The sequence below is a fragment of the Crotalus tigris genome, unplaced genomic scaffold, assembly GCF_016545835.1.
Source record: "Crotalus tigris isolate CLP2741 ecotype Arizona unplaced genomic scaffold, ASM1654583v1 scf7180000017764.6130737, whole genome shotgun sequence".
Taxonomy (NCBI): Eukaryota; Metazoa; Chordata; class Lepidosauria; order Squamata; family Viperidae; genus Crotalus; species Crotalus tigris.
In genome coordinates this window covers 2,887,291-2,905,245 of record NW_024096618.1, presented here as the reverse complement: position 1 = coordinate 2,905,245, position 17,955 = coordinate 2,887,291, and the positions used below count along the sequence as shown (strand labels likewise).

Sequence of the window (17,955 nt, the reverse complement as noted above, 5' to 3'; positions counted from 1 at the left end):
TAAATGAATGAAGTTCCCAATTCTATGCTACTTTTCAATCTTCCTATAAAAGAACTTTAAAAAAAGAAGACAGCAACCAACCGACAAATTTAATTTTAAGGCCTGTAAAAGATATTAGTTAGAAAATTAGCAATTTCACATTTGGATTAAGTGTGAACTCAGATATAGATGTCTCTATTTGCTTGGTTTTAAATGTTATTAGTGACGTTTTTTTCATCTTAAGAATTCATATATACATGGATGCATGGTTTGTTTCATATTAGCTAAGTATGAATCTAGCATTTCTGGTTTAACCCATGGTTTATGGTTTAGTATTTTGTGCTAATCCAGCCAGACACTTAGTTTAATGTAATTTATGATTCCAGCCTCAGGTTCTCAGACTCTATCTCATATTTTCTGTAATGAATAAATACAATTATCTCACTCCCTTTAGTAAGCCATTGGTATCCAATAGTCCAAATGCCTCATTTGATTGTTTCTGCCTCCGAATTATTTAATGAAACAATGAAGTCATTATTATTAATGAATATGTCAACAAGTTCTTCAAAATCATTTTTTAAAAAATCTTTATTGCCTACTTGCCTTTCTTTTGTTCATACCTATGCTGTTTTTGTTATCTGCATTTGACCAAACTTCCATTTTCTGAAATGATCTTTGAGGGTTTCCATGTATCTAATAGTTCTCTTGACATTGCTCATTAAACATGCTGGTGATTTCCTAGACTTTCTTGATTTGCATTATACTTTCTTAGTTCATATTATGTTGACATGTTTTTTTACTTCCTTTCTACCAATTTCCTCATTTTTGAAATATTGCCTCTTTTGAAATGAAATGTGGCTAAAAGGTATTTCCATGGCAGTTTTCAACCCTTTCGTGGTATTCTTTTTGTCACTTCTGTTCATTTTCATCTCTCACTAGGTCCTGCACATGACTTAGGGCAGGGGTCTTCAAACCTGGTCCTTTTATGACTTGTGTACTTCAAGTCCCAGAATTCCTCAGTCAGCATGCCTGGCTGAGGAATTCTGGGAGCTGAAGTCCACAAGTCATAAAAGGGCCAAATTTGAAGGCTCCTGTCTTAGGGTTAGCTTCCTTTTGGATAATTCCCTCATCTTATAGGGCAGTGTTCCTCAACCATGGTATCTTTAAAATATGTATGTAGACTTCAATTTCCAGAATTGCTAGGGTATCCCTTGCGTGTAGCCTTTTGACATGGGTTGTTTTTGAAATAGCATGAAGGTCTACAAATACCTTTGCTTCTAAAACTTCATATCTTGGTTTAACTGCAGAAGCACCTTCTTTAGCAACTTTACACTTCAGTACAGTATGTTATTTTTCTTTTTCATCTCTGACCCTGCACCTGGTTCATTTCAGCAAAACTCACAAGGTATGTGCAGTATGTACATAGATTCAGGGATGCATGTTTTCGTAAATCGCAAGAGTTATCTACAGTTTAATGTCAGTTTTTCTCTTTCTGATCATGACTGTGTTGAAATATGCTGTTTCTTTTTCACAATTTCAAAATTTAACACAACTTTGTATTATTTTATCACCATAAGTGGAAAAACAGCATCTAACTTCTCACAGCTTATGACTGGGATTTGTTTCTACCAAGCCAGAGTTATTGTTTCCATTCAAAATCTTCTGCAGACATGGTCTCTCTCTGACTCACCTTCTGTTCTTGCAAAAATATGTCAAACATGCAATCCACCCTTTGTCCATGTGTCTTACTATGATGACATCTCAAACATTATGCAAGCTCTGAAAGAGATGTTTTAACTAGACTTTGCAGCTAGATTTCAGAAAGAAGAGGAGGAGGAGGATTTATATGGGGTGCAGAAAGTGTTTCCTTCTATATAAATAATTTGTTATTATTGAAAGTAGACCATTTCCCTTTGTCTTTCATAATTAAACAATTATCGTTACGAAGCAGGGTTGAAGCATTCTTCACTAACACTACTTCTATGTAATATTATAGCTTCTGTTTCACTTTTTTCCTGTCAAGAGATAATACTTTTTCTCTGGTGTGGTATCTGGACCTTTGGACATTAGTAGCTTATTAGGTGATTTGATAGTGGCACTTATATTAGTAAACACTTCTAGGTCAAAGCATTTAAAAATGCTGGTATTTCCCCTGAAGCTCTGCTTAGACCTTATCAGAAAATGAAATGGATTGAGTTTACACTAAAAGGGAATATATAAATATTTACAGTTAACAGTGGTTTGTTCAAGCATAACTTTGAGTCACTTTATTTCTACACCAGTGATTTATTTATATCACTTATATTGAAGTGATATTTTATTACACAGTTATTTTAATACAATGATGGTTGCATGGCTCCAGAAGTTGTTATATCTGGAAATGAGCTGCATCTGAGTGAATCTACTCTCCCTTCAGGAAGAAACCTTAGACCAATTTTACAAATGCTTTTTAGGTGCAAGATGCATGTATGAAACCACTAGTGCATTTAAGGATAAAGGAAGGAAGAAGGGAACAATATTCAGTACTATATGCATGTACATAACATGTACATATCTGAATGTTTTCTGCCTAAGGCAGGGAAGAACTGTGAAGCTGTGCTTGTGGATGCTGTTTGAGAAGCATTTGGCTTACCTGTAGGGCATATGACAACTGGAATGATAAATGTCTTCCATGGCGTGCTCTGTAATAGTGACAAAACTCCCATGACTAAGTTTAGACAGAAGCACCTTTAATATAAGAGGCCTTGCCACAGAAGCCTGTGTTGGGGATGATCTGTCCTGGAGAGAGAGAGAGAGAATATTAGGGGGTTCCAGCCAAGAAGGAAGTGGAGGCAACAAAAGAAGAGGATGCTTGTTCAGAAGTGGCTGATTAGGGTGTATCATTGCTCCTGGCAGGAAACCAATGTTTAGAGTCAAAAAGTCCCCATAAAATGCCCTGGCAGTGAACTGTGTGGAAAACTTTACTAAGATGATTATAATTGTTTGATTATTGTGTTAGCATCTTTTATAATGAGGCTATTTTTTTTTGTCTTAAAACATGTTTGTTATTGTTGTTAGACTTTGAGCAAATTTGAACCATCAGAAGCAGACCTGCAAGCAGAGCAAATAATATTCCTTTTTATGGTATCAATCTTAAATCCTTGAATTGTGAAAGGAATTGTGAAAAGTTGGAAGGGGCTATGCAGATCATATCCAATCCAGTGAAGGAAATCAAATTAAAGCATTACAGTAGTTAGCTTCTGCCTGAATACGCACAGTGAGAGACTATCACCTTTCACAATACTGTACTTGCTTCTATTGTCAACTGTTATCATTATTAGCAAGCTTTCCTAAGACTCAGTAAGAAGTTCCCTTTCATCATTATCATTTTAGCCATTGTCTAGACATCCTAGAATGTGAAGTTAAATGGGCCTTAGGAAATCTGAGCAACAACAAAGCTAGTGGAGGTGAACATATTCCAGCTAAGCTATTCAAAATCTTAAAAGACGATACAGTAAAAGTGCTACACTCAATTTGCCAGCAAATTTGGAAAACTCAACAGTGGCCACAGGATTGGAAAAGGTCAGTTTATATTCCAATTCCAAAGAAAGGCAATGCCAAAGAATGTTCAAACTATCGCACCATTGTACTCATTTCACATGCTAGTAAAGTTATGCTTAAAATCCTACAATCTAGACTCCAGCAGTATGTGGATCGAGAACTACTAGAAGTACAGGCAGGATTTCGAAGAGGCAGAGGAACTAGAGATCAAATTGCCAACATACGCTGGATCATGGAGAAAGCTAGGGAGTTCCAGAAAAACATCTACTTCTGCTTCATTGACTATGCAAAAGCCTTTGATTGTGTGGATCACAACAAATTGTGGCAAGTTCTTAAAGAGATGGGAGTACCAGACCATCTTATTTGTCTCTTGAGAAACCTATATGTGGGTCAAGAAGCAACAGTGAGAACTGGACACGGAACCACTGATTGGTTCAAAATTGGAAAAGGAGTCCAGCAAGGCTGTATACTGTCGCCCTGCCTATTTAACTTATATGCAGAGCACATCATGACAAAGGCAGGGCTAGATGAATCAAAAGTTGGAATTAAGATTGCCGGGATAAATATCAACACCCTAAGATATGCAGATGATACCACTCTAATGGCAGAAAGTGAAGAGGAACTAAAGAGCCTCTTGATGCAGGTGAAGAAGGAGAGTGCAAAAGTTGGCTTGAAATTCAACATTAAGAAAACCAAAATCATGGCATTCGGCCCTCTCAATTCCTAGCAAATAGATGGGGAAGAAATGGAGGTAGTGACAGATTTTATTTTTCTGGGCTCAAAGATCACCTCAGATGGGGACTGCAGCCAAGAAATTAAAAGACCTGGAGATGAAAGCTATGGCAAATTCAGACAGCATACTAAAAAGCAGAGACATCACCCTGCCAACAAAAGTGCATATAATCAAGGCCATGGTTTTCCCAGTTGCAATGATGGATGTGAAAGTTGGACTGTAAGAAAGGCTGAGCGACAAAGAATTGAGGCCTTTGAACTATGGTGCTGGAGAAGACTCCTGCGAGTCCCTTGGAATGCAAGGTGTTCAAACCGGTCAGTCCTAGAAGAGATCAACCCCGACTGCTCTTTAGAAGGCCAGATCCTGAAGTTGAAACTCAAATACTTGAGTTTCAACTTCAGGATCAAATGAGAAGGAAGGACTCACTGGAGAAGGGCCTAATGCTGAGAAAGATTGAGGGCAATAGAAGAAGGGACGACAGAGAATGAGGTGGCTGGATGGAGTCACTGAACCAATAGGCGTGAACTTAAATGGACTCCAGAAGATGGTAGAGGACAGGAAGACCTGGAGGAACGTTGTCCATGGGGCCGCAATGGGTCGGACATGACTTCACAATTAACAACAACAATCCACGGTAGGATGAAGGCCTTTTCCACACGTTTCCAACCAAAACTGTGCTGAGCTTTCTTTTGCCAATTTGGTCCGTAGTATTTGCTGATGTGGTCAATCAATCTTGTTTTAGGTCTCTTTTGTGGATGCTTTTTATCAAGTGGGATCCATTCTATGACTGCCTTAATCTATCTGCCATCAGTTTTTCTTGCCATGTGACCAGCCCATTTCTATTTCAATTCTTTTTCTCTCTTGATGATGTAGTATACTTCCGTTTGTTCTCTAATCCATGTGCAAGTCCTTCAATCTTGTCGTGTGATGCCGAGCATGTATCTTTCTATGGCTTTTTGCGCCACTCATAGCTTTTGTAATTGATTGTGAGGTGAGTGTCCATGTTTCACCGGCATATGTTAGAGCACGTAGCACACACTGATGGAAAACTTTTCTCTTCAAGCCTAGGCAGTTGTTCTTGAAAATTATGCTTAGTTTGCCGAATGACTGCCAACCACATTTAATAAGCGATTCAATTTCCTTTATTGTATTACCTTCCATTGAGATCCGTTGGCCATGGTATATATAATGGTCTACTATGTCTAGTTCTTCTCAGATATAATTTTTTTTCTTTCTTTGGTGAATTTCCCTTTATATAATTCTCTTTATGTAATTTAAACTGATAATTTCCTATTCTGCTCTCTGAGATAATAGGGAACAGAATTTGACCTTCTATACCAGTGGTTCTCAACCTTTTTTTTCTGGTGCCCCTGGTCATAAGGACACGGCACGCATGCATGGCGGCATCCCCATGCACGCTGCGCATGCGTGGCAGCGATCCCATGCGTGGTGCATGTGCGCGGCGGCGTCCCCATGCACGGCGCACATGCGCGGTGCCGCCAGCTGACAAAAAAATGGCGGATCGTGTTGTTTGGCGACCCCCGTGAAATGGTCGTTCGATCCCAAATGGGGTCGTGACGCACAGGTTGAGAACCGCTGTTCTATACAGACAATTTTCAATTGCTGGAGAAAATATATACATTTTCCAGCCAGGAATTACACTGAGCATTAGGCCTACCATACTGTTTATTTTAACTAGCTAATGGAGACATACGCTTCTGGTGTAATGTTACTTCTAGTCTAGTGTAACCTTATTATTACTTTTTAATATTAGCAGTTTATTGACTAATATGCTGTATGTATTATAAACTATAGAGTCCAATTGGAATGAGGAACGAAGAATAAAACAAAACATGCAATGCAATGTCTTATGCAGTTCTCAAGCTAATGAAAATTGCTTACCTGTGATCTATATCCATGGATAATATTTTTAATGACTCAAAATTGTTTACTCCAGAGCACATCTGATTGCTTTCTCCATGCTGTGACTACTATATCAGACTTGCAGAAATCCTAAAGTTCACTAGATGGTAGCAACACATTAAGAGGGTTTTTTTAAATCTCCTTGCTACCATTTAGTGATTATCTGGGACTTTGGCTTTGCAGCTCAGATATGCTAGCTGTAACCATTGGGCAACCTCATATTTTAAACCACAATTCCCATCTTCCTCAGCCAATTTGATGGAAAGCTGACATATGGGTTCTGCTCCTGCTTCTACGCAAAACTGTTCGAAGAAGTAGTTTATGAAAACGAAACATACCCCGAGAAGGCAATGCGTATGCAAGAACGGAAATTATTTTTTGACTCACTCACATCTCACTATTTACGACGACGCCTGAGGAGTAAAAAGAAAGGGAAAAAGAAAGGGGGCCATTATCTTTTCCAGACGCGCTCCTCATAATAGCTCGGCACAGAAGAAACAGAGTTAGAAACTGCCTGGGACATAATCTCGCTAGCTTGTACTAGACTGGAGACTGTTTCTCGGATCTTTCATTTTATTCCTTTGTTTAAGGTTTCATTGCGTTGCCTTCCGCTGCCGAGAAACTCTGAATACAGGGACTGTAGTAGCCGGGATTTTAATTGAATCTGACGTTGCTAGGGAAAGGGGCAGAGTTGATCGCTGAGGGGAAAGACCGGCGTCCGACCAAGCAAAAGCAGCTGCAAGGGATCCTTTGGCGGAGGCGACCCTCTTCCTCCTCTCCCTGCCTGGTGCGCGAGAGGGATCCGGGGGCGTGAGGGAGGCAGGTCGAGCGCATTCGTGATCGGATCGAAGGAAAATGGCGGTAGCCAGCCGGAGGGTGGCGAAGGTAAGCAGGTGACGCGGAGGTCGGGAGACCCTTTTAGGGCTTCGAGGCATCTCGAGGAAGGCGGAAGGGGCGCGGAAGGAGAGGCAGGTTGTGCTTCAGAAAAGGTCGCAAGCGATTGAGGTTGCTAAGACGCGCCTCTTTTGAGGAGGAGACGAGGGGTCTCGAACCGGCACCTTTGGGGCAGCCCTCCGACATCTCCAGGAGGAAACAGTAAGAGATGTTTGCCAGGCAACCAGGCAGTTCCGGAGGCTTAATCGGGATGGGATGGGCAGGCAGTAGCAGACTCCGGCAAGCTGCCCCTTTGACGGGGTTTACTGTGCGCCTTTTATTTTTAGAGAGTTTCGGCAGAAAATGTTTAGCTTCAGTCTTTAAATACTTAGCTTCAGTTTTGGCTGGGAGAGCTTTAACGGGATGCTCTCCGATATGTGGGCTGGAGGAGCATCTGTCTGGACTGTCCTCGCATGTTTTAATAATTTGGTGCCCAGGATGCGTCCTTTAGAGCCGGAGAGGGATAATTTTGAGACTACTGGCTTCGGGTAGCCCTATTTTGAAGGAAAATGCTTGAACCGAAGGCCGCCAGGGAAAAGGAGCTTTCGGTTTCGTTTACTGTGGGCTGGAAAGCTTTGCGAGGGAGGAGGGAGGAGGAAACAGAACCAAACTCAAAAGCTGTCTGGAGAATGTGAAGTGATCTGCGACTCAGAAACGCCATAAAGCGGATCTGTGCGCTACTAGATATAAGCCATTGCATTTTACAGTGACCTGAAAATGAAAAGAAGAGTCGCTCCGGATTCATTGGATTTCAACTCACAAAATTCCACCTTAAATCCAGGATGAGAGCACTAGGTTGGGGGAAGCCTAGCATAGAAACATGCCAGCGTTGCTGGAAAATGTGTCCAGCTGCTGTCAGCATTGGTTTTGGAACTATTTTGTTTTGTGTGTGTGTGTGTGTGTGTGTGTGTGTGTTTTATATTATTATTGTTGATCATCTCACAGTCAGCCAGATGTTCAGACTGGATTTGGCATTTTTGTCTACCTTGTCTTACCAAGGACCGGGGATAGGCATCATCGTCATCGTTATTGTTATTATTACTATTACTACTATTGTTATTTTGTTCATTTTTGTCTTTTCAGGAACTTGATATCATTAAAAAATCAGAGTTACGATGCTTCCGGGATATTCAAGCAGATGTGACCAATATTCTCCTTTGGAAAGGACTTCTAATGCCGGTGAGCTCAAGGGAGCTAAATAAGAACAATTGTGACTGAGAGCTTGCAGGAAATTGCAATGTACCTGTCAGAATAAAGTAACATGCTGATTTGGGTTGTCATGAAAACACCATTAAGTATCAGAGTCTTAGTGGAGTGGATTACATTTTCAACTTGGGGTACTAAACGGCTTTACTTGTTCACCATTTGGGAAGGGGCTGACATCTTTAATTCTTTAGTTTGGTCTGCAAGGAAAACTGCATTCCCTAGCCTCCTGCTATGAATCATGCTTGTTCCTGTCCTTATACCCAGGATAATTCTCCATACAATAAAGGAGCCTTCTGGATTGAGATAGAATTTCCATGTGAGTATCCACTCAAGCCTCCCACTATAACCTTCAAAACCAAGATCTACCACCCCAATGTGGATGAGGAGGGTAAACTCTGCCTGCCAATCATCAGCAAGACAAACTGGCAGCCTTATACAAAGATGGACCAAGGTATGACATGGGCTGGATGGATAGAACTGGGGCTGCTGGGTGGCTTTTATTCAATTGCCATTTTGTGTATGTTTTTCTCTGCTTCAAGGAAGTGTCACTTTTATTCTTTTCTGTAGTGATTCAGGCCTTGATCCATCTGCTAAATATGCCTGAATTAGAAAGGCCGCTACGTCCAGACTTGGCCAAGGAGTTCAGGGAAGATCATGAGAAATTCCTGTTACGGGCAGAAGATCACACCAGCAATTTCAGTGAGAAGCGACCGTGCGAATGAACTATTCTCCCTGACTGGAGTCCGCCTTACATAATGCCCTATTTTATTTTTTTTAGCCCCACAAATCTTTGTCTACTAACAAGATGATAGAGAAGAAGAACCCACAAAAAATGTGCATGATGAAAACTTGGATTTTTCTGACATTAAAGCCAGAACTATTCATTTGGGAAACATTCATACCCTTGAACAAACATAGATTCAAAGATGAGACACGGATTCATTTTATTAAGTTAAAGATCTGTGCCTGAATATGAATGAAAACTTGTGTTGCTTTCCCCATCCTGAAGCTAAAATCTTATTTCTCGAAAGGGTAGTTCTGGCTTTAAAGTCAGTACTGGATTTCAATAAATTTCAAATCAAACTGAAGAGATGACACAGTTTTCTAAAACAGAACAATATTTTCCTCCAAAAGAGCAGAACAAATTAGGACATTTGCAAAGTTTCAGGAGTACATCAGAGAAGTAGAGTTAGAATTCCACAGAGAAAACTTAAAGTAATAAGTTTTCTATTTTCCAAATACAGAAAAACTGGGTTGATAAGAGGAGGGGAAAAACTGAGAGATTTGCTGTGAAAGCAAAGAATGACTTATCAGGAATAGACCAATAGGAATGTTTCTGGAAAAAACAATATGGCATGTGATGCTTTGCTATATGCCATTCCCTTGCTAGAATATTTACCTTGGATGAAGAAAATAAACACATTCTTAATTCTTTCTAATTTATTCTTCCTTATATGTTTCCATTTTCATAGTCACTCCTATAATACTTCAGGATTGTTTCCAAATATTTCCTTTTTGATTCAAAGTTTAATTGATTTAATGTATCGCATTTTCTCTCTTTTTTTCTTAAGCTTTAGTAATTGCATAGGTCAGTGGTGGTGAACCTATGGCATGGGTGCCAGAGGCGGCACTTAGAGTCCTCTCTGTGGGCACATGTGCCGACGCCCCACTCCTAGGCCTTCAGCTGGGTTTTATAAAACCTTTTCGCTTTAGGCCTCCGCCGTGTGCAAAAAAAAAAAGTTCAATCAATCAATTTCAACTTCTTGCGAGAAAAAAAATCTTGCACAGTTGGAATTGATTGATTGAACTTTTTAGTCCCACCCAGTCTGCTGTTACCACAGCAGCCACACCCAGCCAATGGGCCACACTCAGCCAATGGGCCACACCCACCCGGCACCCAACAATGCATAAGTGGGTTTTGGGTTACAGTTTGGGCACTCAGTCTCTAAAAGGTTTGCCATCACTGGCATAGGTTGTGTTGCTTTTTAACTCCCTACCCCATCATCATGAAATTATACTTTGAGCTGATTTTCTGTTCTGTAATAAATGTAGACTATAATTTATTGCAAATAATGATACAATACTGCCATTACAGATTCTTGGTGTCTTATTGTTTTCTTTTTATTTGCTGTATGTGAATTTGATTCTAACAACTAACAACTGTTAACAATGCTTGTGGCTTCCCAAACATATGTATTGTTAACAAAACATCATTGTGTAACTGATTGTATTGGTATGACATCAGTTTTGTATCGGTAGGCAAAGCTTGTAAGCAAAGCACATAAGTACCCCTAGAAAGCAAGAAAGGGATCATTATTTCAGGCATTATTTTTTGCCTGTTTGAAGTTTCTTCTTGCTACAATGAATCAAATATCCAGTATTTGCTAAGGAGCAGTTCTGTGAAGTGTAACAGAATTTTGCTAATCGTGGTATGTCTAGTTCAGGGGTCGGCAATCATAAACACTCAGAGAGCCACTTGGACCTGTTTCCCACAGGAAAAAAAAAAAACACTGGGAGCCGCAAAACTCACGTGCACATGTGTGCACGCCAGGGGGGGGGGCTTGATTGAAGAGTTTAATTAAAAAGAAATAGGTGCTGTGCATGAGTTCTCTCTCCTCTCTTTCCCTCTCTTTCTCTCCCTCTCTCCCTTTCTCTCCTCTCTTTCCCTCTTTCTTTCTCTCCCTCTCTCTCCCCCCCTCTTCCTCTCTCCAATCGTCTGCTCACCTGGCAAGCTGGCTTCACGCTATTCTGCAACAAGCTGACACACATCACACACAGACAGAGAGAGAGAGAGAGAGAGAGAAGGAAGTGCAAGTGCCTCTGTCTCTGTCTCTGCAAATTGCAGAGGAGGCTGGGAGCCGCAGGAGAAGGCTCAAAGAGCCGCATGCGGCTCTGGAGCTGTGGGTTGCAGACCCATGGTCTAGTTTAATAAAAAGAAGGACTGAGGATGACATAATAATGTTCCAATATTTGAGGGGTTACCACAAAGAAGAGGGGGTCAACCTATTCTCTAAAGCACCAGAAGGCGAGACAAGCAGTGGATGGAAACTAATCAAGGAGAGAACCAACCTAGAACTAAGGATATATTTCCTGACAGAACAATTATCAGTGAAACGACTTGCCTCCAGAAGTTATGGCTGTTCTAACACTGGAGTTTTTTGAGAAGAGGTTGGACAACCATTTGTAGGGTTTCCTGCTTGAGCAGGGGGTTGGACTAGAAGATCTCCAAGGGCCCTTCCAACTCTTATTCTGTTATTCTGGTGGAGGTGTTAAGAAAGTATCGATCAGATTTTGAGAAACCTCAGTTGGGGTGGAGTGGCCATAGAAGACAGCTATTGTACATCTCTAGAGAGGGCTCTTGAGGAGGCAAAGCAAGTCTATTCTGATGCTTTCCCTCCTGTTCCAGTGCTTAAACGTGGGCCAAAATACAAGCAGTGATTCTTGGTCAGTGCGGTGGGATTGGGGGCTGCTGTTGTCTAGTTGAATCATTCTCATAAATTACAATGATGTACACCATCCGGTGTTCAGTATCTCCAAAGATAGTATTAGTTACTGATACTGCTAGGTATCTATTAAGAGTATTACAAAGGGGAAGTCAGAAGCAAAATGTTCACCTACAGTGTTTTCAATAGTGCTACTTTCTTGGCTTTTTGTGGTATCTTTAAATAACAAGTAGTGGAAACTCTGGCACTTGGTGCAGAGATTCAAAAAGATCTCTAAAATCCTTTTCCTTATTACAGTGAGGGAAAAAATATTTGATCCCCTGATCAAATTTTGTACATTTTCCCACTGACAAAGAAATGATCAGTCTATAATTTTAATGGTAAGTTTATTTTAACAGTGAGAGACAGAATAACAACAACAACAAAAATCCCCAAAAATGGATTTCAGTGGATCAAATAATTTTTTCCTTCACTGGTATCAAAATAAGAATAAAGCTGTACAGTTAATGCTCGGTATATCAATGATGAAGAATTACCCATAAAAAAATCCAATATATTTAAAGGGTTAATTCTTCATCAGTAATATCCTGAGCACTATTTGTACAATTTTTGTAACTTCCTTGTCCACTTACTGGTACTACATTTTTGCATCAATTCTTTTTTGTTCTTTTTCCTCTTTCACTTATTCCAACAAAAAAACAGTTGAAAAACTATCTCCAAAGATTATACTGTTTTTATTTTTAGTATATTCAGCATATCTGACCTAGGAGAGAAAAAGCAGTGAATTACCTCTCATTACTCAGCAAGCACAGCTCCTTTGGGCTTGAGCTGAATGGCTTCAGGTAGCACGAGTCTCACTGAGGCACGTGGCTGTTGAACCTTCTTAGAGTAGGACTTTAGCAACAGAGCAGAGTAAACCACTAGATCAGGGGTCCTCAAACTTGGCCACTTTAAGATTTGTGGACTTCAACTCCCAGAATTCCCCAGCCAGCCATGAGGACCCCTGCACTTGATCTTGCTTTCCTAGGACTTTCCTACACTTGCTTTCTTTTCAAGCTCCCTTCTTTTTAAAGTAAGTTCCTCTTCTGAATGTACTTGCATTGGCCACCAGGAAATAGGCCTAAAAAAGGAGTATGTATTTCTGCAAACTAAAATGCCAGCGTGTACACTTGTCTTTTGATTTCAATAAATAAGAAACAGTTTGCAGCCCTCCTTCCTCTTTAGTTCAGCCTTAAAGCCCTCCTCCTTCTCCTTTCCCCTTTCTAAATGTGGTGTGTTTATATTTAAAAGTGGGAAGAAGAGGCAAAGTGGGTAGGTTTTTTTACTCCAAATTAGATCCTGTTTGCCATCTTGTAAAATGAGCTGTCTTCTGAACAATTTCAACTTGTTCTTCCCCCAAGCCCTTCCAAGCTGCTGAGAACAGAGCAAAATCACCACATGTAAATCTCTGCCTCCAGAGAGGTTTTTCATTGCCACACATTGAAAGCTTTGTCATTTGATGTTTGCCCAGCACTTTTCCTGTAAACCACAAAGGAGGGAATCCCCCGTTCCCTCCAGTCAGCTTGTTTATTCTTAGCCTCTTATCTGCACAGTATGATTTCTTTGCTCAAAGTTCAATGGTTTGGTGAATAGCTGAATGCAGAGGAGCTTATTTCTTAGTAAACAAAAAATAAGATTGGATCACATATGCTGCGCTACTCAAACCATTCTAATATGCCTGGGCAGCTACTTTAAACAGAGAACATGTTTGCATTCTCCCTTGGAAACCACGCCGTGGAAAACAGAACGCAGCATAAAAATACTGTGTGACAACCTTGACTTGGTACCGTTGTGCTTTAATGATACCGGTGCCTGGTCAGGGAAAGGGTGATTGCAGCATGGGTTGCAGGAATACTTTTGCAACCCAAAAAGAGGATGCAGAGTTGCTGATGTTAACATCTTGACGGACACACTTCTTCTGAGTCTCGTGCATATGAGGCAGACTCAGTTCTGCTCTGCTTGAAATGCTGACATGCATCAGTAAGCGTTCCTTTCCTGCTCTTTTCAGGTGGCAGAAGGGTGGTGCATAGCAGATTTTAGTGCTAGTGAGGGTTAAGTAGTAGTAGTTGGTTCCAGTGCCATGCTCGGAAAATTGCAGAATATTTACATCCCATGTTGCATTCCCTCTGAAAAATTAAAAAAAAATATATCCAAATTTGAGGTCTCTTGGAGAAAACACAGAAGCCAAGCCTAGTTTCCCAACAACTGTTATGATTTCTGCAGGGTTTCTAAGCAGGTTTATAGGCCAGCCTACCTGACAATTGGGTACAGAAGAACCACACCCCCTATGTTTCTTTGAAATCCTATAAGCTTTAATGTGGAAAAGATCCAGCTGTTGAATAAAGTCTTTTCCCAATCTAGAATCCTCCACATGTGTTGGACATCTTAGTGCATGAAGTCTCATATCTACAGGGCAGTCAATGCCAGAATTGTTGTTAGTTGCGAAGTTGTGTCCAACCCATCGCGACCCAATGGACAACATTCCTCCAGGCCTTCCTGTCCTCTACCATCTTCTGGAGTCAATACCAGAATACTGTGCTGCTTTTTGCCTGGGACCATTCTTCCACAAGTAACTGTCTTCATGTGCCATTTTTACTGCACCAACATGCACTAGACCTCTAAAATTCAGCTGGAAGTGGAAACAGCAACATTTATTTTATTTCTAGATATTCTGTTTATGGTCTTGCAAGCCAAAATGGCTTATCTTCCCAGTAATAAGAATGTTAAGATTCCCTACCATTAAGATGGACTTTTCTAGTGATGAAAACACTTTTAACATCTTTAAGTATTTCATAATCATTCATGTATTGATCTTTGTCATTTTTCTACCGACTAAAGTAGCAACATCATCAACAGACATTTCCATTTAAGGTGACACAATACTATAGTACTTGGTAGCTAATAAACTAACATGGCATGAGGGAATTTGAGATCACCGAAGGAAAATATACTATATCCCAATAAGAGCATCATTCCCAAATTCTTAGGGTAGGACAATAACATTGGTTATGCCAAACAACAACAACAACCACATGATAAGATTTTGAAGGAATATGTTGAAGATTTTTAAACTAAATATGAAACTTTAATTTTTTAACCTACTACCTAAGCACGTGTAGGTGTTCTAAGCTTGATCTGGAAGATGGAATAATTTAAAAACAAGACTAAAATTCTTCTTTTCCATGTGCTGCAAATGAGCAAGAGGTCAACTCTTCTATTATTTTCCATTCCTTTTGGTTTTATCTAGTTGCACTTAATGTGATTCTAGAATTTGAAGGAGATAGTCCTCTTTGAAGATGAGAACCACAGAAACCCTCTTACCTGTCCCACCAAATTTTTTTTTGGCTTCCAATGAGCCTCAAGCCAAAGCCTGCTTTGCATTTCTATTTCTTCTTGGTCTTTACTAGCCCTTTCTCCACCAAGCTGCGATAAAGTTCCTGGATATAGGTGTAGATACACTTATTATCAGGAACACTCATGTGCACCATGTCATCCACCTCCAGAAGTTGAGCACAGTCTGCATATTTCCTGGAAAAAGATGGACAAATGATCAGCTCTGCTGCATACCTCAATGATTTGGCAAAGCAGCTTAAATATAGCCCTTCATCATCAGAATTAACAAGAGTTAACAAGCCTTATTCTAGAAAATTGGACCAGGATGCAAAGATCTCCAAAATCACAGTGAAGTCCAAGAAGGTAGTTAATTTGAACCTCTTGCCTTTTTAAGTTGAATAGATTTCATTATAGCACAAGAGCAACACTGAAGACACCATAAATCACTGAAATTAACTATTTTGAAACTCTGGGTTGCATATTACAAATGCAGAACCTACTCTTGCTTTTGATTATTTGACTATCATTTTCCTTTGTCCAATTATCTAGCAAGGGCTCTTGCTTCTTCAAGGCTGGCTATTCAAAGGCTTTAAATTCTTTCCTTCAGAGCTTAATGTTATCTTGAAGCTTGACATTTATTCAGCATCATCAGTACATTAACTGATTTAGCAACTTTTAAGGGGTATCCTCAAATTGTTGTTGCTGCTTGGTTTGGGTCTGCTGTGTTTTAAAAATGTGCTGCTTTCCTTCATATAGTAGATAATTACTGATTATTATTTATGATGGTTGTATGCTACCTCCAGGTTCAGAGGTACAATAGTGTGCATGTCAATACCACCACTGAAGGACAAGTGGGAGGTTGCTTCTCAAGATTTACGTTTAACTATTGAAGAACTATTGAAGGTGTGTTGATTTCTTGAAATTTCCTGTTTTATCATGCTTAACAGTTGAAGGTTGATCAGCTAAGACATAACTAATTTTTCCTTGTGAAGCAGTCCCTATAGTGTTAAAGGAAGCAGTTGTCAAAAACTCCTTAGCTAGCAAACCTCACTAATATGTCCATTATAACTATTTCTTGTTGAAACAAGAGTTGCTAACAAATAAAAGATAATAACTCCAGGCTTTTAAAACTCTACAGACTGGTTTCAGGCTTAGCTTTGGGCTGAAATTTCTTTTTGAATCTCTGTTCTGATATTGCTAATTCTCATAGATGTTCAGTAGCTGGATGTTTCAATACTTCTGACTATAGTTATATTCCTGGTCCTGGCTATCTGAGAAGAAATATGGGTCAACCCAAAGAAAGTGGGAAACTACCGTAATAGCAGATAACTTTATGGATTGGAGAAATAAAAGTCAGTCTCTTTGTAAAACCCTGTATTCTTTTAAAATTCAGATTCTCAGCTTGATGGATCTATGTGAATCTTAGCTGGGGATGTCTAACTGCTAGGTAGGAGCAAATAAATAAATAAATAAATAAATAAATAAATAAATAAATAAATAAATAAATAAATAGTCATTGGCAGACACCCCTGAATACTGTAAAGATAACTAGGCCATTGTCATCTATGTTTTTCTTACAGCAATAAGATTAGACTATTGCAGTCTGCTGCATTTAGGGTTGCCTAGGGAGATTTTTCACAAACTTTAAAACTGATCCAAAACATTGCTGCTAAATATAGATAGGATTGGTGGTTAGAAATACATGATGCCAAACTTTTAGCCACCAGTCAGTTTAAAAGGAAGCTTCAAGACTTCCATCTGTACCATCCCACATGGTACGGAGCTCAAGTAACAGAATAAAATCTGCACAACAGCATACAGTATGAAGATAATCCTATGTGCTTTTCTTCAGGTTTCCCTAGTTTTGAAGGCTATATGTGCCTCCCTGTGCTTTCCTCAGCCTGCTGCCTGGGTGAATGGGGGAGGAGGGGCCCTTTTGATCATGCTACAATTTTCATCCCTGTTAAAGTTGGCAACATTTACACATCTGTCAGTTTAATTGATCAGTTGTTGGACACGGTTTTGATCTTTGGTAACACTGTTATTTTGTATGAGCTGGAAGATAGGGCAAAATTACTTCAGAGAATAACTTTACATGTTTACCAACACCATGGTGCACTTTCTGGAGATTAGTACTCATCCCTGACTCAGCCTGCCCTACAGCTGTGGTGGTGTCCTGAGGTCTAAGATGGAGGGGAGTGCTCACTCAGCAGTAGAGAAGGCCAGGGTGAAATTCTCTTTCCGATTTCCTGGATCAAGGTTTGCGTAGTCAAAGGCGTCAGGAAAGAACTTGTGGATGAGGGCACAAAAAGCCATGCCACTTTTCCAACTGGTGGAAAAGTTCTGGATGTCCACATGCTGAAAATTAAAAAAAGAGATATTAGGCAGAAAAGGTCAACCACTTCTCCTTCTTAAGTTTTCCTGCACTAGCAGTGACTGAAACATTATTCCTGTCTATTCAATATAAATGTGTCATTCTGGTTAGAACACACACTATTGCGTTGGAACAAGTTGTGTGGTTGAATTTACTTACAAATGACATGAAACAGGTTACCTGTAAAAGTATGGCAGTAATTGGGGAGCATTCTGAATCTATATTATTGTGTTAACATCCTCCTCTTTATGAGCATTGTTAATTGTAACTTGGAAGTGAAAGGAAAAATTGTAAGGACATGGAGAATTAACTTACTGCCCCCATGTGTTCAGCATCCATACTTCATTTTACTTTTATATTTTAAAATTTCACATCACCATTGCTGTTTGTTTTAACCTTGGAAATATTGCTGATTAAGATTCGAGAATCACAGCAAATAAAAGGAATAGAAG

The 17,955-nt window shown here is 39.8% G+C and overlaps 2 protein-coding genes across 5 annotated transcripts in view; one reads left to right on the top strand and one right to left on the bottom strand.

Moving 5' to 3' along the window:
• The first annotated feature begins 6,550 nt into the window (after window positions 1-6,550).
• UBE2L6 (ubiquitin conjugating enzyme E2 L6) lies at window positions 6,551-9,753 on the top strand. Of its 3 annotated transcripts, none has more exons than XM_039341201.1 (4): window positions 6,551-7,060; window positions 8,192-8,287; window positions 8,579-8,765; window positions 8,882-9,753. In XM_039341201.1, exons 1-4 carry the CDS (start codon window positions 7,031-7,033, stop codon window positions 9,034-9,036), a joined length of 468 nt encoding a protein of 155 aa, XP_039197135.1. In that variant the 5' UTR covers window positions 6,551-7,030; the 3' UTR covers window positions 9,037-9,753. The 3 variants fall into 3 exon arrangements, with proteins under 3 accessions (XP_039197135.1, XP_039197136.1, XP_039197134.1); XM_039341202.1 differs by lacking the exon at window positions 6,551-7,060 and adding an exon at window positions 7,116-7,270; XM_039341200.1 differs by lacking the exon at window positions 6,551-7,060 and adding an exon at window positions 7,265-7,376.
• Window positions 9,754-12,472: 2,719 nt separating this feature from the next.
• SMTNL1 (smoothelin like 1) overlaps window positions 12,473-17,955 on the bottom strand; it is a 56,562-nt gene continuing 51,079 nt past the window's right edge. For both annotated transcript variants that reach the window (XM_039341194.1, XM_039341193.1), the window contains exons 7-9: window positions 17,336-17,487; window positions 15,118-15,324; window positions 12,473-13,922 (exon numbers count right to left, since the gene is read on the bottom strand). In XM_039341194.1, coding sequence (XP_039197128.1) covers window positions 15,180-15,324; window positions 17,336-17,487 — 297 coding nt within the window. In that variant the 3' untranslated portion in view covers window positions 12,473-13,922; window positions 15,118-15,179. The remainder of the gene's footprint in view (window positions 13,923-15,117; window positions 15,325-17,335; window positions 17,488-17,955) is intronic.

Coding starts and splice junctions, on each gene's coding strand:
- UBE2L6 (XM_039341200.1), top strand. CDS start 7,278: ATGTTTGCCAGGCAACCAGGCAGTTCCGGAGGCTTAATCGGGATGGGA. Junction 7,377..8,191: donor CCCCTTTGACGGGGTTTACT/GTGCGCCTTTTA, acceptor TTGTCTTTTCAG/GAACTTGATATCATTAAAAA. Junction 8,288..8,578: donor GGAAAGGACTTCTAATGCCG/GTGAGCTCAAGG, acceptor CCTTATACCCAG/GATAATTCTCCATACAATAA.